At 43.4% G+C, this 25,659-nt stretch overlaps 1 protein-coding gene across 2 annotated transcripts in view; it reads left to right on the top strand.

Annotated features, from left to right (window-relative positions):
• PGBD5 (piggyBac transposable element derived 5) overlaps positions 1 to 25,220 on the top strand; it is a 67,775-nt gene extending 42,555 nt beyond the window's left edge. Inside the window, exons 4-7 of one of the 2 annotated variants that reach the window (XM_086461015.1) lie at positions 9,633 to 9,813; positions 17,380 to 17,577; positions 23,457 to 23,562; positions 25,025 to 25,220. In XM_086461015.1, coding sequence (XP_086317141.1) covers positions 9,633 to 9,813; positions 17,380 to 17,577; positions 23,457 to 23,562; positions 25,025 to 25,220 — 681 coding nt within the window. Of the gene's footprint in view, positions 1 to 9,632; positions 9,816 to 17,379; positions 17,578 to 23,456; positions 23,563 to 25,024 lie in introns of both variants that reach the window. The other variant, XM_086461016.1, reaches the window with a different exon arrangement.
• Positions 25,221 to 25,659: the final 439 nt, after the last annotated feature.

The following is a 25,659-nucleotide window of genomic DNA, read 5'->3' as shown; positions in this document are numbered from 1 at the left end:
AAATTGTTGTCAGTGTTTCATAGCCACATGCTGAGCATCTCTGTAAACAGCTCCTGGTTGGCAGCTCTCAGGGCAGTTGTTAATGTTAGGTGCTTTAGCTGTTTGACTCCTCAAATTCCTCTGTCTGCTTGTTCTCATGAACAAATCTCTGAATCACTTTTTTGGGTGTGAGTAAATACTTCTGTTTGATGGTTCATCATTTGCTTTCTTAAGCAAATGGTCTTTGGTTAAAAATCCAGCCAATAAGCCATTTGTGGAACAGAAGTGGCAGAAACCCAAATATTGCTTGTGGATATAAGAAGGTGCATAGGCTTATATATGCATAATGTAAATAATGTTGTCTGTACATTAGACTACTTTTCTGGCTTCTGTAATACAGATAACCTGACTCTACCCTGACAGTTAAGTCTCTGCTTTAAGATAGATGCACAATTTCAGATCATATCTCTGCTTTGGGGTTTCTCAAGCAAAACATCTAGTTGCAGTGAATAGCTTTGTTGCTGAGTGTCTTTTCACGGTCAGTTGGCCAAGTGGGAGCATGCAGGAAGGACACATCATTCAAACAAAGTAAATATACATCTACAGCAGCTGGGAACATGAACAAAACCTTTCAGAGGGTTAGAAGGGCTCCAGGAGAGCTGACTTGAGTAAAGTAGGCAGCAAAACTGCCCTGATGCTGTTACCTTTTTCACCCATCCTTGGTTCTGGATGTCAAGGTGGCAGCAGCAGCTGCTGCAGGAGAGAGCTTGGGCCTTCTCATTTCTTTCTTTCTGATTCAATGAGAGCAGCAAATTCAGCTTGCAGGACCTCAGGTGTCCCTCTCTGCTCCATCTTCTCTTTGCTTTCTTCATTTCCCTCAAATACATTTCCCTACATATGTATTGCCACTAAGACACTTTTCAAACCAATATTTTAATTGCAGTTTAAATGATCATGGTAGCTTAGAAGTGTTTCTTTTCTTAGAGTATTTGCTGAGTAAGTCATCCTATTTAAATCAAAACTTTAGTTGTGTCAGTTTTTTATTTCTTTTTCTCTCAAAAAGTCTGGAAGACTTGCTTGTAAAAGGTGTTCATAAAGGACTACCTTTCATTTTAGATATAGCAATAGAGCTCATCAAAAACTGCTGAGAGTTCCCAAATATCTGATCAGGGCTAGTTATTTTGTCCTGGTAGGACATGTCATCTTCTCTCTTTTCTTGTGCTCATAAGGAATGAACATGGTCATGAGTAACTGTTACTAAGTGATGCCTAGTCCTTGCATAGCTCCTCCCGCACAAGAAGGTTTTCTGGTCATTTTTCAGGAGAAGGAAGCACAGGAAGCTGCTTCCATGGACTGAACCCCACGGGGAGTCAGGCAGGGTGAGCTGTTCCCATAGTGCCTTGTCCTGAACCACAGACCCATGGCACAAACATAACCCAAAAGACAGTCCCTGACCCAAAGAGCCATCAGTCAACAAAATGGAACGCAGACTGTAGGTGGTAGAGAGCACTGCAAAGGGACAGTCAGGCAATATTAATCACTGTGATAGGCAGTAATGGGATTAGCTCATCAACTTACGTATTTGCTTAAAAAAACTGTGATATTGTGGAGAAGAGATGACTTTATGGATGTGTGCATGCTTTCCTATTCCTTTGGATGAAATTTGTTTTCTGAGGCTATTCCAGACACACTTCCCTTCCCAACCCCATTCCTGCCCTCAACTATATGGGCTCTGCTTGCTTTTATTCACTGGCAGAAAGTTCTAGAAATAATGCATTTAATTTTTACTAATATCCCTGTTAAATGTGTCACTCAGATTTATGAAGTCCTTTAAATCCTTGTGCTGGGACTGAATTTGAGTTTCCACCTTTCGCTGCTTACGGTGAAGAAGTGATGAGTCAGAACAGTTTAAGGAAAAGGACTGTGTCTCTGCAGCTTGAATCTTCCCACGTTACTGAAAGATCAGGGACTTGCACTATAGTGGTATTTAGAGAGTGCAGCCTGGATCAGGGTGGCCCTTGCATGAGAGGGTAAGAAGTGGCGCTGTACCTGAATAGCAGCAGTCTCAGTGAAGGGAGGTGTCTGAGGTCACTCCACAGATCAGTGGCAGAGCTCTTACTTGCAGCAAAAAAACCCAGACAATGTAAACATGATACTTTTATAGTAAATGCTGTAGTTCATCCTTGATTTCAAGCAGGGTAAGTACAGTCAGCTCAGTTTGTAATCCTGTTGATTTTACAGAGTAAGAACTTACTTCCAGAATTAAGGGAAACTGAGGTGGTGCCCCAGAGAATTTATAATTTCACAACACACTGCATAAGTGCATTCAGTCACTGGGAAAGGGAGGGGTAAATAAGCCTGGAGTGAATTTTGTTTTCAAGGTCAGAGTTGCAGGAGAGTTAGCCATCTGTGCATTTGTTTAATAAAGCTGCGCAGAAATGTGGGTGTTTCAGCCTGTATAAGTTCTGTTTAGAGATTAGTCTGAGTCCTTGGGTTTCTTTAAACATTGCCCTGGTAATTTCTCTGTTGCTGGAACATTTGCATCTGGAACACACAGATGTGGCAGCTGGTTTGAGGACGTTCTCAAGGTCAGGCTTTGGCTGGGAGGGGGAATCCCAGGAAATCTGATGGCCTTCAGTTGTCAGTCACTGGTGGGTGGAAAATCCTACCTGCTTTCTTCATCTGGCTCCCAGCACGTTCTGGCTTTTTAATGCATGTGGTTCTATATTGTCAGCATCTGAGAATGTCAGATCTCATTTAAAAGTCAGTTATCCTTTTGCTCATTGGTATTAAGTGGGAAGGTAGTTTTGCAGATGTGTGATGGGCCAGCCCCATTCATTTCTGTGGAATTTACAATCTTACCATGTTTCTAGTCTAGATGAATGGGAAAAACAAACTTCTAAATGTGATCTAATGTGAAGATCTCTCCCAGAGTTTACACACAGTGTCTATTTTCAGGTGAGAATGAAGGTTATGTTTTAGTTCCTGTCTGCAGTGCTTGGTGTTTCTGATGATAAAACTGCCTGTGTAGTTGTCTCCTTTCTGCAGCTGTTCTCGCTCAGTGCAACTCAGCCTGGGGGAGGAGGCTGAAAGCACCAGAGCCTCCTCTCTTCTTCACTTAATTGTTTTGCTACAGGAACACCCCTCACGGATCCTGTCCCTTTGTGCTGGGTGCTGTAGGCAGAACAAAAAGACAATCCCTGCCCTAGCAAGTTTAGCAACTAAATGCAAGATGGAGGCATAAGCCTTCCACAGGGAGTCACTTTAGTTTGGGCACCTTTCAGCTGCCCAGGAACTCTGCAAGGAGGATGTGTACACCGGTTTTATAGGCTAATGCACACAGCAGAGAGCTGGGACCAACACATTGCTGGGCACCATTATACTTCCTGCTCCCGGTGAGACTGTACAAGCCAGGTGGTTGTCAGCCTTGTTGCTCCTTGGGAATGAGCTGGGTCCTTGATGTTACTGAATTGTTATCTTTGGTATTTTCTTAAGATTTTATGCCTTTTTTATGTAAGTGTTTTCCTCCTTGAGCTACTATGTGTTATTCCCTCAACAGTGGCAGCACTTCTGCTAGTTTTTACTTTTCTTACCTTGCATATCTTCTCACTTACTTATCCTCACTTACACACCTTCTCACAGCTCAACAGTAGTTTTTTTCAGAAAAACTGAGCCAATGTTGTGCAATGGTGTGGCCTCAATCACAGACTTGAGCTGGGCTGCCAGTTACGCAGAGGGAGCCTGACAAAGCAACATTAAGAGGCAGCAGCACCAATGCATAGATTAGCAATTTTGCTGGGGGTGTAGCATGCTTTCTAAGAAAGGTATTGAAGAGCAAAAGGAAAGTGCTTTGAAGAGGTTAGCGGTGATTTCCAACCAGGCAGAAGAGCAGCATGGAAAGAAGCAAACGTGGCCTTGTTTGGCATCAGAGGTTAGATGCCTGGCTTCACAGGGCAAACACAGGCAGGAATCGGTATACTGAAAAGGTATAGGAAGAGCTCAATAGGGAAGGATAAACCACAAAGGCCTTTATCCATTTTCTAGCTGCCCCTTCCATTTGATGGAACTGGCAGAAGGTTGACATCATTGAAGCAAAGGGTTAGGCAAGTGATCTTGTGGGTTGAACACTGTCTGGATATCAAGATACATTTAAGCAAGGCCGAAGGAGAGAAGGGTGATGGCAGTAATTGAGAGGAGGGCCAGGCAGTTCTTAGGTAATTGAAAGAATAGGAAATGCTTTATCATGGATGTGTTACAGCTAGTGAATGTGGCTGGCCTCTGAGAAGCTACAGAGACAAATCTGCTTTTGGTGGTCCACAGGCTGTGGGTCCACCATACAGGTGAGATGCCATAGTGTCCTCTGTGATAAAGAAGTCACATAGAAGAGGGATATCATGAGAAGGAAAACAAATACCTTTATTTTAAGCCATATTGGGCTTGCATTGTCAGCTCTACCAGCATCTTTCTGCCAGTCTCACGAAGATCCTGTTAAACTTTTGAAGAACATGCGCAGACAAAAGAGAGAGATGTGCCAGTCCTCAGCACAAAGATTTAGCGGGATCTGCATGTTAATGCAGATTGAAATAATTCAAAATAGGAAGCAGTGGGAGAAGAGAACAGGACCAAGGAAAGAGCTTTGTGGGGAACCCCAAGAGCTATCTGGGAACAGACTGGGAAAGCTGTGTGCCCTTTGCATGATATTTTCAAAGTAACCTTAAGAGGAGTAGGAAGAGAATGAAGGGAGGCTCAAACAAATAAAAAGATCTGTGCTTGGTAAGAGCACCATCAGTGGTGCCAACAGCTGCTGAGGAAGAGCTAGACTTAGGAGCTGGCTGAGAAGAGGGCATTAAAGAAGGGAGGAATATGGGCTGCAGAAGGTTTGGGATGGGACTGGAGGGGAGGGTCTCCCAACAGCAGTGGTAATGGCAACAATTAGAGATGGGGTTTAGGATGAGAGGGGAAGACAGAGTCAGTCAGGCAGGGTCTAGAGAGTGGTGCTAGGAATGAGCAGTTGAGTATTTGACTGAAGTCTATCAAAATATGAAGTTATTTTTTTCGGTAGCTATTCAGGATCCAAAAAGTATGACAGTACTGTTCTTTGTTCTCTTGCTTTTGTAACTGTGTCATCTAAAAACTTGGCTTCTGTTTTATGGTTGTTTAGGGTCTGCCCTTTGTGAGATATTTTGCACAATGTAGCCTTCAAAATGTTTCTCCTGTTTATTACTACCCCAGCCCTTTTTTTTTTTTCTTCCAAATGTCATCTGTTTCATTTGAGAATTGTACTCTGGGGTGTTTCAATTATGTATGAATGTGGAGTATTTGGGGTGAGCTATTCACAAGTGCTTTCAATTTGCTGTCTGAACTTTGAATATGAACAGAATCACCAGTATTTTAGTTTCTAGGGCACTCTTAAATGTGCAGTCAAGATGCAGCTTTTGTTCCTGAGTGCTCAATTTTTGACCCTGTTTCTAGAAAGACCATATGAACCTTCCACATGAATTTTCCATAGAGTAAATTGCAAGCACAAACCAAGGAATTTGCTGTTTGCTTGAAGCACAGATGTCTACTCTGAGGCCTTCCTTCCCCTGGTGGCACTCTCTAGCAGTCTGCCTCTGTAGCCAAACATACTTGGTTTGAGTTTCTGAATGACGGGTGATTGACTTGCTTGTCATCTGTCAACATGTGAAATCTCCTACTCAGAAATGTGATGTCTTTTCTGATTGCCTTCCAGAACAGTTTGCGCTCTTTGTCTTGATTCAAAAGAGCTCAGCACCCATACCCTGTCGCTCTGGCATTCAGGTATATTGATTGATACCTGCTTTTGCATTTGTGATGGGAGGGGGCAGAAGCAGTTGTAGGTGGAAGGAAGGATGAGCCAGAGACTGTGAAGGTCTTTTCTTACTGTCAGGCTTTTAAGGGGAAGAGACCATTATGGTGCTGCATGGAGAGTGAAGGCAGGAGAGAGGAGGGTTTGAGGGATGAGTTAAACAGTGTGAGAGAGCTGGTGTTGTGCACACAGGATTAGAAAATGTTGGATTAAAAGTATCTGGTGCAGTAGGGCTGCACTAGATAGATGGCAGAATTGAATGTGTAGCTGTTCTGATAAGAAAAGAAGAATTGACGCGTGACTAGGGAAAGCTCCTTCTCTGTCTTAGCATTGCAGAATAAAGACCTTCAGCCTGTAGTTGCCTCCTAAGACAAATGATGTTACATCTATAGAAGTTATCCCATTTGGTGCTGTAGATCAAATGGATCAGTAGCCACTAGAAAAAGATACACAGTAAAAGTGATCTCTGCAGATGTTTTAGAAGCATTGCTTTGACTGTCACCCGCAGAACCAGAGGATGTTGCTGCCAACTTCTCCATCTGTTGTCCAGCAGCCATTGTCGAGACTGTACTTCTGGTGACATTTTGCTGTTGGAGCACATGGAAGGGGCACAAAGCTGTAATGCTGTCACAGGGCAAACCAGAAGCTTTGGTGTATAGCTTAACAAACATTTTTGGGGAGCAGCTTCTGACTGTGCCTGTGAAGACCTTGCAGCCAATTTCTGGCAACTCTGCTTTTTCTGCAGACTGCCAACTGTTAAATACCACTTCTAATGCATTCCAGAGAGGGGAAGGGGAATACTGCGGGCTTCAGTAGGCAGCATCTTAATGATTTGAGGTAAAATAAATAAGCTGGATGAGAGGATGGGGAGGGGGAAAATAAAGACCATACGGGATCCTAGGCACTTGCAAGGATATTTAAAGCTATACCTTTGCCAGTTGTCTGTACCCAGCCACTGTTTCACAGCAGCCTTAATGCTTTGCAACATTATGCTGCCATCACCCATCTTCCCAATAGACCTGAGCATGATAAAGCTTTGAATGATGCTTCTCCAAAACAAGAAAAATTGTGCCAAGAACAAAGGCTTTGTTTAGATAGGCAGGGAAATGCCCAAGGGGAAAAAAGGGGGATATATTTAACATTGGAGGAGAAGGGAAGGTTCAGCAGTGAGAACGGATATTTTGGTAAAGGGCAGTAGGGAGGTAACAATCACAAGGTGGCCATTACAAGGACCCTCAAGTTAGAGGGGAGCACAGAGGGAGGGTGCCAGGTGCACAGGGAACTCTGCTTACCAAACTGATGGAGTATGTAGCATCCTAGTAGGAAAACAGGGATATCTCAGTAGGTGGTTGCATGGTGGGTGTGCACTTTAAAGTGTCTTCCTGCAGCCCCAAAGCAGCCAACAGTGAGGGACCAACTAGCTCACCAGCAGACTGTCTCATGCTTTGGGGGATACTCTATGGGAAACAGAAAGGGAGCATGGAGCAGGAGAGGCTCTTGGTTGGCTAACATTTACTGCAATAGGGGAGGGGGGAAGGTGTAGGACACTTTCCTAGACTTAGAGATTCCTGCTTTGTTTTCAGCTCAACTGCTAATCCAAGGTCAAAACTAATCTGTCTGTATCTTTTCTCTCCGCTACCTTTTCTGTAGATTTTAAGAGCTTAATGTGTGGTCTCTGTGCTGACATACTAGTAACTTAATCTTAATTTCAGTGCCAATAATCATGAAATACCTTTGCTGATTTGGAACAGTCTGCCCTTTGTATGCATTCCACTGTTAAGCTGCTTTCTGGAGCCCTGATTAATAACCTAAATGACTTATCATAATTAGCTGCTACTCAGCCTTAGCACTGGGGAAAGTACAAATTTGACAGCTTTCAGAAGTGAGTGGAGCATGATCAGGAATCTACAAACATTCCTGCCTTTGTCCTCATCTGGAAACTTTTTCTATCAAAAAAGGGATTTTAATTTTTTTGAAGATAATGTATATTTAAGACTTCCTTTTAATATATGCTGTACTTTTTAGAATTAGTGTGCATTCATCCTTGCACCAACTTTGTTCTCTAGCACATCAATTACTTCAAAATACGAATTATGTCTCGATTTCTCAGAGATTTTGTACCTACATAACACACTCATCTGGGGTCTCTTCCATGGTGCATGAATTGCTAAGGAATATTACATTAATACGTCTAGAGTACCAGTGCTGGGAGATACACCATCTAAAATAGGGAGAAGCTGTTTAATTGAATTTTGTTCCTCTCTAAGGTCAATGAGATATAAATTACTGGGAGCACTACTGCAAACGTGAGCATTTTTCTTCTCTGAGCATTGTAATGAACTTTCCTTTGTGAAGGGATGTGTCAGTAAGAGAAACAGATGCATGTACAGGAAAGCAATGTTGTATGTTCTGGATGGTTGAGGTCTCAAGCAAGTTTAACAAAAGCTCATGGGTACATCACTCCAACAAACAAGGCAAAATTCCTTTTCCCTGCCCTTAATACTGAGCAAGTTTCAGCTTTTTCTCTGATGGGTAAAATTTTCTGGAATTCCTAAAAGGTTTTAGTATTTCAGAGCCAAAGTCATGAAGGCAGGGCTGAGTAAATTTTTCAGAAAATTTGCATTTGTGTTTTTAAATCTTCACAAGTTGCATGGTTACAATACTGTTTGAGTGACTGAGCACAGTGTCTGCTTCTTCTCATAGCTCTTTGCAGCAGGTAATTTCTGCTGACTTTTAGAACAAGATAAACATTGGATGCCTAGTTGATTTTAATAGGTGTTCAACTTTGGTGAAAGTTATGCTTGTAAAATAATGTCAGTGAAATAAAACCAAAGGCTTGTGTACAAAGGAAGGGCTATGTGTTTTCTCCCTCTGCATGACAACACAGAAGGCTCGTCTTGTAGAGGGATCACTTGTAGGAATGAAGCAATAGCTTTACTTCTGTCTCTTTCAGTTGGTGGGACTGTGTTCGGTTAATTAGTCACATTACTAAGGGATACATTTTGCTGCACTCTAACACAAACATGTATGTCCACCTACAGATGATGGTGACAGCTTTCTTGAAATGCATAGCAACGTGGACTGCACTGTAGCAGGGTACACATTAAAGCTACTGCAGGCTGCTACAAATGAGCCAGGCACTTCCCTAATAACAGCAGCATACTGCGCTGTACCCTGCTTCCTCGTTCAATCTGTTTTAGTGGGTTGTCTCCAAATCATGACCTAAGTAAAGGATCTGAGAATTAGCGCTGCGCCTGGAGAGTTTGATGAGGATGTTCTGGCTGCTCGGGTGTGTGTATTGCTGGCTGCTCTCGTTTATGGGGGTGCGCATGCACTTGTGTTGCAGCCTAACGGTTGCTGCCAACAGAAATAAATCTGAACATTACTGCAGTGAAGCTAATGGGCCATTTCCTTCTGATCATCTTGTAGAGGCCTTTTTTGAAACCGAGGTTCCCATGCTCTCCTTTTGCTGGCAGCATTGAAGCCTATGCAGATTCAGTACAACACATAATCTCAGTTATGACTGGAGTCTTTTCCGGCCAAGCAAACAATCTTCAAACTGCACTACAGTGACAAGAACCTCAGGAACCCCTTAAGCTGAGGCGAAGGATGCTGCATTTATCCATGGCTGTGTGAGCTAACCTGGGATGGTTTTAAAGCAACAGCCCCTTGAAAGGGACTTTAGATTAATTAGTTTATTAAAAGCATCTGCTGCCTTGATTCTTAGCTTGTCTCCAGTCAAGCTGAGCAGGTATGTTAGCAATTGCATCTGCTCCCTCTGGATTCCTTATAACCTTCTGACTTTTCTTACCATTTCTCGTTTAAGATTTATGTCCATCTCAAAGAAGGGAGTGGTGCTGATGGGCTGGATGCTTTGAAGAACAAACCGCAGCTTCACAGTATGGTGGCCAAGAGCCTTTGTCAGAATGCCTCTGGGAAGAACTACATCATCTTCACTGGCCCAAGCATTACCAGCCTGAATCTCTTTGAAGAATTTGAGAAGCAAGGTGTGTATCGAGTCACTCACTGGGCTTTGATAATGACAGACCTTGGGGCCTCCTGCCACTGAATTAAAAAAACTCCCAAAAGGCTTCACAGAATATTTCAGTCCCTTGTATAGATAAGTTGGTCATCTCTAAGAAAAGTTCTCTGTCATATAAAGGTACTATACAGAGGATTTTCTAAGTTGCTCTTTAAATCTTCCTCTTTAAATCTTCTTCAAGTTTACATAAGGATGTAAAAACAATTTAAATAAGGTTATTTAAAGCCCTTGCTCTGTTCTTTGCCTTAGAAATGGGAGGTCTAATCTCCTATATGTCCTGGGGGACCTTTCAAAGGATTTCCTAGCTGCCTGTGATTTTTCTGTTCCCGTTGTGAAAGAATAGGGGTGGAATGAATCCTTAAGGGTGTGCCTTAGAAGTCCTTGCTATTTTAGTGTCTGTTAAAGATGTGACTTCTCTAGATGGCATTTTATGCCGTTGTAAAAGCCCTAGCAAAGTTTGGGGGGTTTGCCAGTATCAACATGCCTTGGTAGGACAGTTTTTAGTTTTGGAAGCATAACCTCTATGTTAGCAAAAGCACACTTGCCAGCAGAATGGCCATTGATAGGGCTCTCCCAGCCACTTTCTTGCTAGTGCAGAGAGTAATCCCAGGTCATCCTCTCTGTCAAATGCCCCCTCACTTTGGATGTTGAAAAGCCGTGCTTTCAGAAATGCTGAGGACTTGTGAATCCCCTGAAATTGTAGGCTCCTGCACTCTTGGCAGTCAGTTATAAGTCATCTCAATGCAACTCTTAGCTCGTTCTTCAGTCAGCACAGCCTTTCAGAGTTGGTGTGGTACATAGAACAGATCCTTTGTAGCAGTAAGACTGGAGGCTGCCATTATGCATCACGTATGAGGAGGCTACGGCGCCATTTCCCTTTTCAACACACCACCGATGACTGAGTTTTGCTTTTGGCATGTTTTTTTTTTTGCATCACAGAAAATTAAACCCACTTAGAGTGTTCAACGAGGCCATGTGCAAGGTCCTGCACCTGCATCAGGCAATCCCAAGCACAAATATGGGCTGGGTGATGAGTGGATTGAGAGCAGCCCTGCAGAGAAGGACTTGGGGGTGTTGGCGGATGAAAAGCTGGACATGAGCCAGTGATGTGAACTCGCAGCCCAGAAAGCCAACTGCATTCTAGGCTGCACCAAAAGCAGCGTGGCCAGCAGGTTGAAGGAGGTGATTCTTCCCCTCTGCTCCAGTCTGATGAGTTCCCCAGCACAAGAAAGACGTGGACCTGCTCAAGTGGTTCCGGAGGAGGGCCACAAAGATGACCAGGGGGCTGGAGCACCTCCCCTATGAGGACAGGCTGGGAGAGTTGGGGTTGTTCAGCCTGGAGAAGAGAAGGCTCCGGGGAGACCTTACAGTGGCCTCCCAGTACTTAAAGGGGGCCTGCAGGAAACGTGGGGAGGGACTCTGTATCAGGGAGTGTAGTGATAGGATGGGGGTTAATGGTTTCAAACTGAACGAGGGGAGATTTAGGTTAGATATTAGGAAGAAATTCTTCACTGTGACGGTGGTGAGACACTGGCAGAGGTTGGCCAGAGAAGCTGTGGCTGCCCCCTCCCTGGGAGTGTCCAAGGCCAGGTTGGATGGGGCTTTGAGCAACCTGGTCTGGTGGAAGGTGTCCCTGCTCATGGCAGGGTGGTTGGAACTAGGTGATCTTTAAGGTCCCTTCCAACCCAAGCCATTCTAGGATTCATTCTATGATTCATTATAATAATGAAACATGGCCCAAAGGAAGGGAAAAGACCAGGAATTTAGAATGTATCTTGATTCTCACTTAAAATCAGAATGCCAGTGAGCTGCACCAGTGCTGTAGCTGTGCACTTCAGACTATGCTGGCACTGAGGGCTGTCTCTGTTGAGCTCCAGCAGGACTTAGCTCCTACATTATTTTAGGTAAGCTGGAAGCTCACAGTACAGTGAAATACCACCATATTCTCACAAGAGTCATGGTTTTCCCAATGCTGCAAACAGCCAAATGGGAAAGAAGTCAAGCATATTTATAGTGCGCTGGAGTTTTTCCTCTGAGCAGAGACTGTTCTTTAGTAAATGACTGTTTTCACAGCTGATTATAAGCATTACATTTTTAAGACTACCAAAGTAATGATGCGAAATACAGGTTCCAAAAAAATGTAGAGGATAACCCACGTACTCCTAGTACCTGAAATGTGTCAGGTTTAAATGTGAAGACTGACAGACAAAAACCTGACTGCTGAGTTGCAGCCTTTATGCTCAGCTAGGGAAGGATAAAGACAATGTGGCATGACCCAGTTGGTCTATAACCTCAGCGAAAGAGATGCATGGCTACTAAAACAGCTGAGTGTTTATTACTTAAAGATAATTCAGATTATTCACAGGGGTGAATTATTCGTGGGCTTTACACTGAACAGATCATTCAAATTGACAGTTTCTAGCAGATAGCAAATTCAGTTATGTCTTTTTAAAGCATGTAATTTTGACTTACTATCTGATCAAATATGCTAATGCTATACTGAGATTTCAGTTTGGTTCATGATTTGTTATATGGCTTCATGAGACTTTTTATCATATTTGACAGCTGCTTCCAAAATTGAATTTCAGGTCTGGTACACGCTATCACCTTCCTAGGGGTGAAGCTATGGTGGGGATGGGGGGGCAGACACTAAGGTAGCAGGTGTATTGGCTTTGCAAAATAGCGTAGCACTCCTGTATAAAGACCACAGGGAGAATGTCAAAGTGTTTCTCTCTAATAAGGGTGTGGGATTGTCTGCGTTTACCATGAGTTACTAGGGGCTAGCTCAGATTTTTGCAGGGGGATGGAAGGACTGGAAGGACTATGAGAGACTGGGAGAGGTGAGATGCTAGAGATGTCAAGCAGTGGTGAAGTCGGTAAGAGCCCTGAAGGAGATGGTGTTTACGGACTCCACTGCAAAGCAGCTAATTTATTGCCAGCACCTGCTGGGGTCCTACTGCATTGGCAGTACATTCAGGGAGAGGCAGGCAGAGAAGCCTGGACTCAGCAGAGAGCTCTCTCCTAATGTATCACACAGTCACTCTCAGCAATGACCTTAATGCTTTTTTGGTAGGTGGCTTGGCCAACTAAATCTGAACAGGGCTACACCGTGACCAAGAAGTGTCATGAGAGCCTATTGAACAGCATCTATGCTCAGGTGCTCATGACAGTTCAAGACCCATTCTTAAAATGACAAATTTACTTCTCTTAATTCAAGAAAATTCAGTTTCTGGTCTAGAGAAGAATCAGTGGTAGAAAGATCACATTGAGAACTGGAAACAGAAAGAAATTGGTGTTGATCTTAACTGCTTTATGTTGTTTGGAGTTTTTTTTGTGACTATCTACAAAGAAATACAGGGAGATTTAAATAAGCTATAAATTCTTGGGGAACCTAAACTGATTTTTAGGGGAACTAAAGGGAATTCTGGCAAATCTAGAAAGACATACCTGCTAAAAATGTGTCCTCTCAAAATTCTTGGTGAAAAGGACCTGAGGTCTTGGTAGCCAGTGAGCTGAACACAAGTCAGCAGTGTGCCCGGCAGCAAAGACGGTTGACGCTATCGTCGGCTGTGTTAACAGGAGTGTAGCCAATAGATCAAGGGAGGTGATTATTGCCTCCTGCTTAGCACAGTTTTGGACAACACACCCCCAATACAGGAAAGGCATTGATAAACGAGTAAGTTTAGCAGAGGGCCACCAGCCTGACCAGGGGCTGAACTACATGCTCTGCTATGGGGAGGGAACTGTGCTTATTCGACCTGAGGAGAGAAGGCTTCAGGGTGACCCAACAGCAGCCTTATGCTAAGGAGGTTATGGAGAGAATGGAGCTGGCTTTTCATGGTGGTGCATCATGGAAGGATGAAAAACAATAGACACAAACTGAAACAAAGGAAGTAGTTTGGACTAGATGTAGGGTTTTTGCTGAGGGCAGTGGAACAGGATGCCCAGACAGGTTGTGCAGTCTCTGTCCTTGGAGGTTTTCAAGCCCACACAAGATAAAGCCCTGAGCAGTGCTGTCTGACCTCAGAGCTGACCCTACTCTGAGCAGGGGGTGAGACTAGAGACCTCCTGAGTTGCCTTTCAACCTGAATTATCCTTTAATCCATTGGATCCTGTGATTCTATGAAGACTTTTGTGGAACCTAAACTATCGTTTGCTTTTCCTAACCCGAGCTCACACATGCATTACTGCAGAAACCGCAGTGTTCAAAAGCCTGCTGTGTAGCACCTTCACTGTGCCACAGTAGAGAATACGTGCCTAGTAATATAAAGGGATGTTGGTCAACATAATTCTAAGATCTATGAAGATACCAAGAGCTGGGAAAACTTCAGAAAAGGAGACAGGGCACTTTGATCTTTTTCAAAATCAAAAGTCTGAATAGACCTCTTTTGTATGTCCCCTGAAAAATAAAAAGCATTTTTTTCTTTGGCCTCTGAATAGAACTGGAAACCTGCACTGAAATGCCCCAAATTCTCTGTTCCGCGAGCAGACAGCTGTCATTGTTATTTCCTGTGACATTCATTCATAGTACACATCCCTTTTGCCCCCTCTAAGCATTAGTGTTTTGTCCCTTACAGAGGACAGCATGTCCTAAAGCCCTGTGTCCCCTGCTTCCCTTAAACATATGATTCCCAAAAGTCACTTGTGTACTTTCTGAATGAGCAGGAGCAGCTGGCTGTGTCTCACAGAGCAGCAGGGGTTGGCAAAGCTGCAGGAGTTGCCAGCCTGGGTGACCATGGCACTCCCACGAGCTTTGCAGGATCCTGCAACTCCAGCACGTGGACTAAAGCAAGCTCTCATCTCCTTCCCGTAACAGGCCCCCCAGTTGCTCTAGCTCTGACTTGACCCAGCGTTGTGTGCAGGATAAGCGATTGCAGAATGTGTATTTTTGCCTGAACTAGCTCAAGCCTGGCTGCCTTTGCAAATGGTACTAATGAAGATGTGGTGAAACAGGCTTCAGCACAAGCTTTCCAGGGCCTGGAGACCCTGGGAAGGAATCTTGGGTGACTACACCATATTTCCTCATCTTTGCTAAGCTAGCTTAAGTGTATGCATTTATATTGCAGTTGCAGTTTGAGAAGACCAGAGGAGGACAGCTTGTCTCCATTGACTCCTTTGTATGTGGCAAACACCTGTTGTGACTCTGATTTAATTACACACAAAAACTTGATTGAGCCAGACGGGCATAATTTTTATTGCTTCTATTGCTATAGTAACTGGGTGTTTTTAAAAAACTCTACAGATTAAGTGTGTCATGCGTGATGAGAGATGCTAGTAAATCTGCAGAAGTGCTACACTTTTCTAGGCTATACAGCAAGAAGGTTACACAATGTGTTCCTGAGAGAGGAAATGGTTCCCATTATTCTGTATGAGAAGTAAAACATCCGCTGGAAGCGTTCTGCAGGCTTATTGCCTGAGCTAAAGGAAAGGCTACAATTAATTATTATGGGATCTCAGAGATGGCTGTTGCTATTTTGAAGCTCTAGCGCAATAATGTTGTTATTAGCTTGGTTTTATACCATTGCGGTCTCCTGGAGAGAATATCACCCTTCAGTGAGTCGTAAACTTTAGGCAGCTAAGGAAATTCTTCTCAGGCTTGCTTGTTATTAGAGCAGGAAGATCTTAATATTGGCTAGAAGAAAGCTTTCTAAAAGTTTGCTGTGTTAATGCCAAAGTTTGCAGGTACGTGACCTACACTGTTTATGTACCTCTTAGCAAGACAAGAATTTAAGGAAACCCAAAACCTTCCACTGGAGGTGCAGTTCCTCCTATATTGATTGTAAGCCTGTTGCCATCAGGCTTTTCCCATTGTCACTTTGGAAGGAACTTAGAGATTTCCAGGCGCTGATTAATTCATTAGAAATGACCAATGGAGTACAAATTTCCTCCTTCAGAATGAAGTTCCCCATTGCTGTGTTGGTTGACCTTCTTCTGACATGAGTGCTTTAAATTTCTGATGGAAGAGCCTTAGCTCCTTGTAGACCTGACCACAGCAACTGGACCAATTCATCAGTATTAGCAATTATGATATTAGTATTCCTGTAGTATCTGCGAGCTGTTGAGGGGCTGCTCAGCATGCCAGGCACTATATGAACCAAGGACAAAGGCTGCACCTGCACTCAACAGCTGAGGTCATTCCAGAAAGGCAGAGGCAGAAGAGCCCCGTAAATGGAAACCCAAGAACAGAGGTAGCACACTCAGGGGAAGCCAGACACTGTAGTCTGACTTAGCATTTCCTCTGTAAGGATACCCAGTTACTCAACGTGCAAAATTCAGCATAATGAATAATTTGATCAAACAGGCTTAGCTGACAGATGAGCTTTAAACTACCACAGGCCTCTGCTGCCATATGAAAGATGTGCACAGATGTCACCTGCTTCCATGCCCATCATTTTTTTCCACTCAGGTGGGTTAACACAAAACCTAGGGAGACCGAGAAAATTTCAATCCAAGTTTTCCTTGAGTTCAATTAATTTTATCAGGAAGATCTGCTTCTCTTAGACTAACAGAAGCAAACCATTACTATTTCACAGCCTAATGATAAATTCTAGGGTTGTCGTTATTAGTGTTGGGTCCAAGTCTTGTTTGTGCCTACTCGACTGCATTGAGAAGCGTTTTGTGGTGTTGGATTTTATTCATTGCCTCTTTCATATATGAAAAGACCAAAAAGCTGTGAGCAGCAGAATGTGTCACCTGTGGAACCTTTGATGTCTGTGCAGGACAAGATCAGTGCTCACTCAGCTAGAGCACCGTTTGGTTTATCTCCTTTCCCTAAAATCCATTTTCATTGAACTTGTAGTTCCATCTTCTCCATCCTTCTGGCACATGCATTTTTTTAATCAACTAGTGGTTTCAGTGGTTCTTGATTATTTAAGCAGCATTTCTTTAACAAACTAGATGATGCAGGTGGAAGGACTACCGAGCTGAAAATCAAGAACTGGGCAGCACAGTGAAGCAGTGGATTAAACCAGAGTTTGTCAGCTATGTATATTGTGATTAAAAGCATCATGGGAGTGATGCAGGAGAATTTATTTCAGTTAACATCTAAGATGCTATAGCTTTCCCTACCTCCCTGCTCCATCCACAATTTATTATCTTAGTTTAACTTCAAAAACTCTCTTAGATCATAAATTCTGATTTGTTCCATAATGCATATCACCGTTGGGGGTTTTTTTCAGTCCAATTTTAAACATGTTGTGAAGACTATTACACTGATTATAAATGTTATTGTTGAGAAGATACCCTGAGTTATTCTTCTTGTCAGTTCGTCATGACTGTGCAGGAGGTGTCAATACATTTCATCAAGAGAGCAGGCTTTCTGTGCTTGTCTCCGTTTCCAGAAACATTAATGTAGGACACAAATCTCTGGTGTTACAGAAGAAAGCCAGTTGCCTACCATAGCTGTTGGACTAGAAAGTCGTAGGACTAGAAAGTCTTTCTGTAGTCAGGTCATTCAGACTTGCTCCACTGCTCGTGCTTTCGGGGTCTGTGCAATGGCTTGCTGATAGGGAATGTTTTTGTTCACATGCAGAGATTTACTGCTGTGGGTTGCTGAGCACCAGGAAGAGTGACTGCACAGGCCTACCTCCATCCATGCTGAACAACCCTGAAACTCCCCAGTCCAGAGGACAGTACAGAATAAGAATGAAGGGAAACATGTCCTTGATCTGCTGGTACAATAAAGGGCACTTCCGTTTTCTGACCAACGCCTATTCACCGGTTCAACAAGGTAAGCAATATTCCTACTGCTCATCTCGAAAGTGCACGTGCTTTATGTGACAAGGCAAAATGAGTCATTGAGTTTGATAATAAGCCTCAACAAAGGGCTTGATCGTAATATCCTAGATAAACAGCAGCTGTAGTGATTACTTCCCTTTTGTGTCTTCCTACAGCTATTCTTTTTTCCCATACAAAGGTTAAAAGCCTACTGCTAATGCAGCCTCCTTTGCCTGAGCTGGTGGAGGTAGTGTCCTCTTAGGTATAAAAACTGTATCTTTGCTGATGGTGAGAGAAGGAAGTATGGTGGTTGTATAATGTTATACCAGCCCCATTTGCAAAGCATCTTGTAGGACTGCAGCTACAGAAAAATTAATAAACGTCATGATGTACTTAGAAATCTGAGCAGATCCCACAATTAATTTATTTTATCCAGTAAAAACATAGTCGCAAACAAGCGTCTTTTTGCCAGAAGTAAATATGATTAATACTTCCTGCTGTACGTTAAATTGATTTTAGTAGTTGATGGAAAGAAACCAAAACTTGGATAGTTCAAATAATTGCAAAGAGCTTCTTGATACTGAAATCTTTTTCTTTTCAAAAGTATACAGGTGGTTTTAAGAAGGTTTGGAAACTTCTGTAAGATGCAATATGATTAGCGAACTTTTTGAAATTAGTCTTTCAGTGAAAATACTGTTTTGGTTTCTTTTCATTTTTATTATTCAGATTTATGTATAACTGCCTGAGACAAATAGGAGTAACCAAAACCTTTAAATGTAAAGTCACCAATTCAAAGGCATCTTGTACACTCATGTTCTGAAACCTGTGTGACTCTCACATGTGTGTACAGGCTACAGAAGCAAAGTTAAGTTGACTTAGTATGTTGTTCAGTGCTTTGCCAGAAGGCATGGCTGATCTTGAGGAATTCTGCCAGGCATCCCAGCAGAGCGAGGACTTGGTGACTTGGATGGACCAGTCTCTGAGCACAAATGCTGAAAATATGTATGTGAAAGGAATATGATGTTTTGGGGACCCCGCTGAAGTCAGTCCATGGAGCAGTGTTGCTCCCCATGAGGGATGTTCTTCACCATCAGGGTTTGTTCTGTTTCCCTTGTGCGCTTTGTTGAATTTAGATTATTCAGCTGCGCTAACTGGACAAGAGCTATCACTACGTCACTTGGTTTTTTATAGGCTAGCACAGAGCATTTGCTTATAATTTACAAATATTACTAGAAAAATACTGTGTTTGTAAACATCAGTGTTAACTGCCCCATTAAAAGAGGGAGCAAAAGCAAACTTTGTGCTGGCAGCATCCTTTACCAGCAGCACACGGAGGTGCTTGTGATTGACCTTACATTTGTTTTGGCATAGATGGGACTGTAGGTTGCACGTGTGAGGTAGCTTAACGTCCACTGATTAGGACCTGTGTATGTGATGGGCAAGACCTGCCCAACACATTGTTCCCAATGGCTGGCTGGGACAGCTGACATAGTTCATGGTGAATCAGAGCAGAAATCAGAGACTGGCTTTTTAAAGAGTGGTGCTGGGGGGAAGAGAGTCTCTAGTGGAGAGCTGGGAACAGATGGAGACTCGGTAGGAAGGCAGGAGACCAGATTGCCTGCCTCTAATTTGGCATCTCAGCAGTCAGTGCAGCAAAACTAGTTTAAACCAACTTGAAGCTGGACCACCAAAGTCGCCTCCAAGGTGTGTAAATGTAGAGGAGAAGAGGAGGAATCTGTGCTCCTTGGGGCAAGCCTGTAGCACAGACCTGCTGATCACGTGTGTTGGACAGGAGAGGAGATAGCGATAAAGGGGAATAAAACCCATGCAGGGTAGTTGCACAGAGACTGGTGCCAGTGGGATTGCCTGACGATGCATGGTGTGTGTTTGCACTTGGTTGAATGTTAATGTTGATGGGGGTGGAGGAGGCCATGAAGAGAAAACCTTAAAAACAGAAGGCAAGAGATGGTCAAAATAAAACTTAGGATGAGAAAAGAGGTGGATGCAGCTAATGAAGAGCTATTTATTGCAATTTAAAGGAAAGTTGAGAAGGTAAATTTTGCCTGTACTCAGAGTGCAAATCCCACCCAAGCCAGATACACCGGGAAGGCAGTACATGTGTCAGAGCTGATCTATGAATACTATTCTTAGATGCAGCAGGTTATTTATTATGGATGTTTTGAACCAACGTGTCATAATACATCACCTCAGATGGTAAAGAATGAGTCTTATTCCTTTAGTCTTGCAAAAATGTCCTGCTTACTCTATCAAGTATGAAGTTTCTGCCTAGAACAAAATTCAGTGGCGTTTTTAATTTCCCTTAAGCTCTAAAATGAGTTTTATTTTTTCCTTGTGCCGATATTACAGAAGAACTGAGAAGCCAAAAAAGATGGTGACTCCCAGAGAGTAAAAAGTTACCCTTATTCTAAAGCAGGTGGTGAGTGTGTTGGCCCAAACCTCCCCATCTGTGGGACAAGGCTGTGTTTTTTGTTTTCCACTCTAGATCTGGTGCCCCCTTTCCTGACAGCTCCATTACTGCGTTCTAGAAATAACTACAGTCTTTTCTATTTTTCATGTGAAGCAGGATGGAGGAGGCAGCAACCTCACTTGCTGCACAGCAGGATGACCAGAATGACACCTTTAGCAAAAACTTGTTGAACCCGAGATCTTTTTAAGAAGCAGCTTCTTTTTGAGAATAGCTTTCACAGCTGCTCTTCACCAATCATCTCTACTTAAAAGATAAATGGGCACTAGCTAAGGATAGAAAACAAAGCTTGGGCCACATACACAGGACTAAATAGCTGCAAATGGCCCATTGGCATCTGACTTATGAGAAGATGGGAGATGGTTTGGAGACATCGCAATGGTATGAAGCCGTTGTTTAAGTCGCAGTGTGGTTCTTAGCCCAGGAGAAGCTGAAGTGAGGAGTGTCTGGTGACAATCTAGTTTCCTGAAAAAATTGGCTTGTGAGATTGGCCCAGAACTGGAAAGTCTGGGGAAAGAAGCATAATGTTCAAACGTATGTTTCAGGACAGGGAAGCTTAGGGTCTTGACTTTAAATTTCCATGCGTTTGTGAGACTGTTCAGGGGGTTGTGTCCAAGTATGGTGAGACTGGGGATGGGGCCAGAAGACCTTGAATATTAGACCTTGTACAATGCTGACTGTCTGCAATTCTGCTAACTGTAACAAACCTAAGTCCTGATAACCAGCCATATAGCAGTTGGAACAGGTAGTACCCCCTATGTTATATTACATTATGCAATCTCAGTGTTTGCCAAGGTGGATGCGAGTGTTAGTATTACTGAGCTTCCATTTTTAAAAAACATGATTCTAGCTCCTAAAATCACAGATTGGCTTAGAATAAGTGTTTTGAGGAAACGAACATATGTACACCGTTGTCTTTCTGCTTGTTTCATTTGGGTTGGTATTTCCCAAGCTTTGCTTTACAGGCATACACCTTCAAAACTTTTTGTTAAAAAAAAAAAAAAGATTAAAAAAACCCACACAAAGCCAAAGGCTGATGTCTATCCACGGTGGCAGCATGGAGGCCGGCAGCTGGCACCCCTTCCAGCATGCAGGCAAAGGCAAGCCACGGCTGCAGCGCAGGCAGTGTGTTCCCTGGAGTGCTGCCAGGGATGGGAACACAGCGATGCTGGGGAGGACCAGGTGGGGAAATAGCTCATCGGATGGGCCGGTGAGTCAGCGGGCTTGGGACCCCTTGCCACAGAGACCTGCGGCTAGGAATGACCCAGCTCTGGCAGTTGTCTTCCCTGGAGAGGTGGCCTATGGCTACGAAACAAGCCTAGGAAAGGCTATAAAAATAATGTGCCTATGAAGCTATTTATACTCTCAAAACAGAGGAAGGTTATGTGGAAACCTAAGAGAAAATGAGAGAGAGTATATGGTACCCACATAGCTGACACGGCAATGCATTTTTTTAAGGATTGTGAATACAAAGCAAATTGCAAAGGAAATATAAAGCCTCCAAAGGAAGAGGGGGAAGAAAGAGAAGAGAGGATAGCAAGAGGAGAAAGAAGGGGATTTTATTTGTAAAACTCGGAACATACTTACCCTTTCCTGACCTGCTGAGGTGGGATGTCAAGTGATTTTGCAGCACTGACACAGCAGGCTGGTGGTATATCAGCCCTTTTTACCTCACGCTGGCCAGATTTTCGTAGGACTCATTAAAAAGATCAAAAAAGCACTATAATAAGTATGTGAATGTAATGAAGGATTTCCTTATTTGATTGCGTTTTTCCCCTCCCCTTGGGCTACATTTACACCCAGCTTGGGGAGGCAGAGGTGAAAGGAGAGCACATTGAACAATTTAGAGCTGATATTATTTTGGACTCTTGAAAAATCAGACTTTAAAGACCCCAAATAAATTGCTACCTGGCTCAGCTGTAGCAGGACATTTAGTATGTGTCATAAGTCTTGCTTCAAAATAGAACGTGCCAGCTAGGACAGCACAGGGGGCTTGACAGAGATAATGGATGGAATGGGACTTCCAGCTGAAGGAATGAAATGGTGAAGTCTGTAATCAAAACATGAGGAGCATTTTAGGGATGATTGTAAAAGAGTTGGCAGGAGGAAGGCAATGAGAGTTTGAAGGCATGAGAAAGCCCAGAATTGTACCTGTACTGGAACAATGCTGACAAAGGATGCAACCAAGCCTGTGCTTCTCTAGTCCTGGAGAAAAAGTGTTGTGCCTGGAGAGAGTAGGGATCCTCGCTAGACAATGTGCCGTAGACATGGAGCAAGAAGTGATCCATACCCTGGAGAGCTGACCATCAAACCCTGTGGGGACGTAAAGTCAAAAGGGAACAGACCTCTATACTGTAAGTTTGTTTTACTCATCCTTCCCTCCTACAAGGAGCTTCCCTCGGATAGGGAAAACACAGAGGACAGAAGCAATAAATCAGAGAAGGGGAAGTTTGTTGGGAGAGCATTGGATTCATAAACACTGCTGTAGTGTTGGAGAAGGCCAAGTCAAAGATGCACAATGCGAGGGAACAGGGCCCATCCTTGGAGTAACTTGCTCTAGGCAAGTACCACATCTTTGCGTATGCAGAGAGCGGTTAGTAGGTAGCTGCAGGAGACTTACGACAGATTTCTGCAGTAGGCAGGAAGATCGTCCCCTGTGATGAGCTGAATTACCTAGCCAGCTGACGAGGCAGGGCAGGAAACATCACTCACAGGCAGAGAAATGTGTACTTGGCTCCACTGAGCAACCTGAGCATACATCTAAGCTCTGGCTCCCCACAGCAGTGAATCAGGCTGCTTCTCATTTCAAAGATACTGTGGTTGTGACTCCTTCAGCTCACCCACTACCATCACCTCTGTCTTGACTGGGTTTAGTCATTTGGTTCCTTCTTATTGTATTTCCTTTTCTCTGCCAGGTAGCACCCAGTGGAGTGGAGGTACTGTTGCTCTTGGCTCCCGTGGGTAGAGATAAGCAAAGGATTTTGTTTCAAAGGACTCATTTGGGACCTTCAGAACTCAAAGCATAAAATAGCAAGCCACAGCTCTAGGGGTGACCACAACTTACTGTGAACCAACAGAGGAGAGACTAATACTGTCCGTAGGGGGTTACTGTGGGACTACAGCAATGTGTGGGTTTTTTCTGGACATATGGTAAAAGTGTTTGTTTCTAACGCCTTTTCATTTCCAACTGAAAAATGATCCCTCTTCTTCTCCTTCCACTTGCTTAATGTTCGACCAATGGGAAAAAAAAAATCAAACTAGCATCTCTGTTACAGATTACTTCCCCGTTTTAGGGCAGAAACTGTCAATAAGGTTTATTTTATAACAAACAATATATAGAAACCATATCTTTTAGTTGCTAGACCTATGACATGGATTTAAAACTGTTATGTTTCTAATTGATGCAGGAGTTATAATTAAAAGAAAAAGTGGAGAAATACCATGCCCGTTGGCAGTTGAAGCCTTTGCTGCTCACCTTAGTTATATCTGCAAATATGACGACAAATACAGCAAGTAAGTAAGATTACGTGCATGTGTATATCTTTCACTCCTCTGTTGCTGCGATGTTTTGAGTTTTACATGTGAGCTGCAGCTGAGGGCCTAATCATGCTTTCACAGAACTAATCTCTGACAAAACTCCTGTTTCAGTCAAAGATCAGAATCTGGCTCCATGCAAGGGCAAGAGCTGCATTGCTGGTGTTGTCTTTGGCTCTAACCACCCATCCACCAGTCAAAAAAAATTGAAACTTATGTTCTTAGCATCTTGTACATGACTTTAAGAAGTGTTGGGAAGATAGAGAGTTCAACAAGGGTCTACCAGCCCCACAAGTCTCTGTCTAGCTCAGCTCTCCACCCCATCAGCAGATGGTGTTTAGGTGATTATCTGTCCCGATGATATTTGTGTCACCTGGAGTCAGAAGAAAGGGACGTTTCTGTTGTGGATGTAAAGCTGATCTAGAAGATCTGGGAGAGCAGAATGTAGATCTTTTGGCTCCTGAATTCCAGTTGGGGTCCTCAGTTTTAGCTCTTTATGTAGCAGGGAGAAACAGAAATGAATAAGAATAGCGATGTTGAAGCTTGGCTGTGGGAATAGTGATGAGGTGCAGAAGAATTCAGGAATTAAAAATTGAGAGGAGAGAGAAAAAGCAGCAGGGATTTTCCAAGCCAGTTCTGGGCAAGGCAGCAAGAATGCAGTAGAAGAGATCAAAGAAGAGGAGGTGGTTGCTGGAGACCAATGTTGGGATCTGATCTGAGGAAATAAATATGAAAAAGAGGTGAGGTAATAGATATAAATGGTCGCTGAAGAAATGAAACTAGGAAAGTGGGAAATCTTATGATCGAAGAGCGAACATTCTGGCAGTCCTAGAATTAGTCAGAACCTAAATATAAGGATGTCATTCCTTTCTAGTTCTGCCTTATGGAGAGGTGCTCCACATACCAGCGCTACACGCTCTGGCTCTACCTCCACATCCTCCCACTTGCTGTTGACAGCAGCAGAAATCATTCTTTGCTCACAATAGAGATAAACAAGAGGAGAAGCATCATCAGTGTTCCCTAAAGTGTAACGTAATGTGCCTGAGGCTTATTTTTAGTTACAAATTGAAGAGATTCAGACCCACAGCTCCCATCATGTGGATCTTTGTCACCAGTAAGCTCAAGGAGTCTGTATCGGTACTCTCACTTAAGTGGAGGGGTACAGAGGTGAGAGTGTTGCTGAGGTTTCGCTTCTGAGAGCAAGGAAGTCTGTTTTTTTAGACACTACTAGAAATTTCCAAAATTGTGCGACTTGAGTGTCAGTGACTGTCGAATACATTGTACAAAATTTCTTGAGATGATACTTGTACTAGGTATTAAGTCCTGGGCCTGCTTCCCCTTTGGGACTGCAGAATCTTTGCCTGGGGTTATTTCTTGCATCCCAGCTGCAAGTGTTAGGCTGAACAGTGCTTTTCTCTCCCCTTCTCTCTTGGCTTTTCAGGTATTTCATTTCTCACAAACCAAACAAGACCTGGCAACAAGTATTCTGGTTTGCCATCAGCATCGCTATAAACAATGCCTACATCCTCTACAAAATGTCAGAGGCCTACCATGTGACAAGGTATAGCCGTGCACAGTTTGGTGAAAGACTTGTAAAGGAGCTTCTGGGCTTGGAAGACACCTCACCCTCCCATTGATGCATTGTTCTTGGTGGCGTAGGCAGGGGGTGGAGGGCAAGCAGAAGAAGATACCACACCTGGAAAAGCAAAGCAAGGAACTTGTGACTCCACCAGTGCTGTCTTTATCCAGAAATGCCAAGTGATGCCACTAGAGAGGTGGAAACTTTGTTCCTAGTAGCAGCTGGATGTAAACATGTCCTACAGGAAGTGCCACTGGAAAAGCTGACACAAAATTGCGTACGTGAGTGCCCTGTGGGAATCTGTACACCAGAAACAGACTTAAATTAGTCATCTCAGTACTATTTGTTGAACAGGGTCATCTTGTGTGAAGGTCCTCTTGGGCTAAGAGCTTGTCATAAGCTGACCGGGCTCAGCAGTCCTAGGTGGGCGTTACAGAAAACTCTATACCTTACTTGGAGTTGTTCAGTTCTGGGACAAGCAACGTAAGTCTGCACCG

This window comes from Leptosomus discolor, chromosome 2 (assembly GCF_034619465.1).
Source record: "Leptosomus discolor isolate bLepDis1 chromosome 2, bLepDis1.hap2, whole genome shotgun sequence".
NCBI classification, from domain to species: domain Eukaryota; kingdom Metazoa; phylum Chordata; class Aves; order Leptosomiformes; family Leptosomidae; genus Leptosomus; species Leptosomus discolor.
Note: the sequence above shows the minus strand (reverse complement) of the source record. Positions and strands in the feature narration are given on the sequence as shown.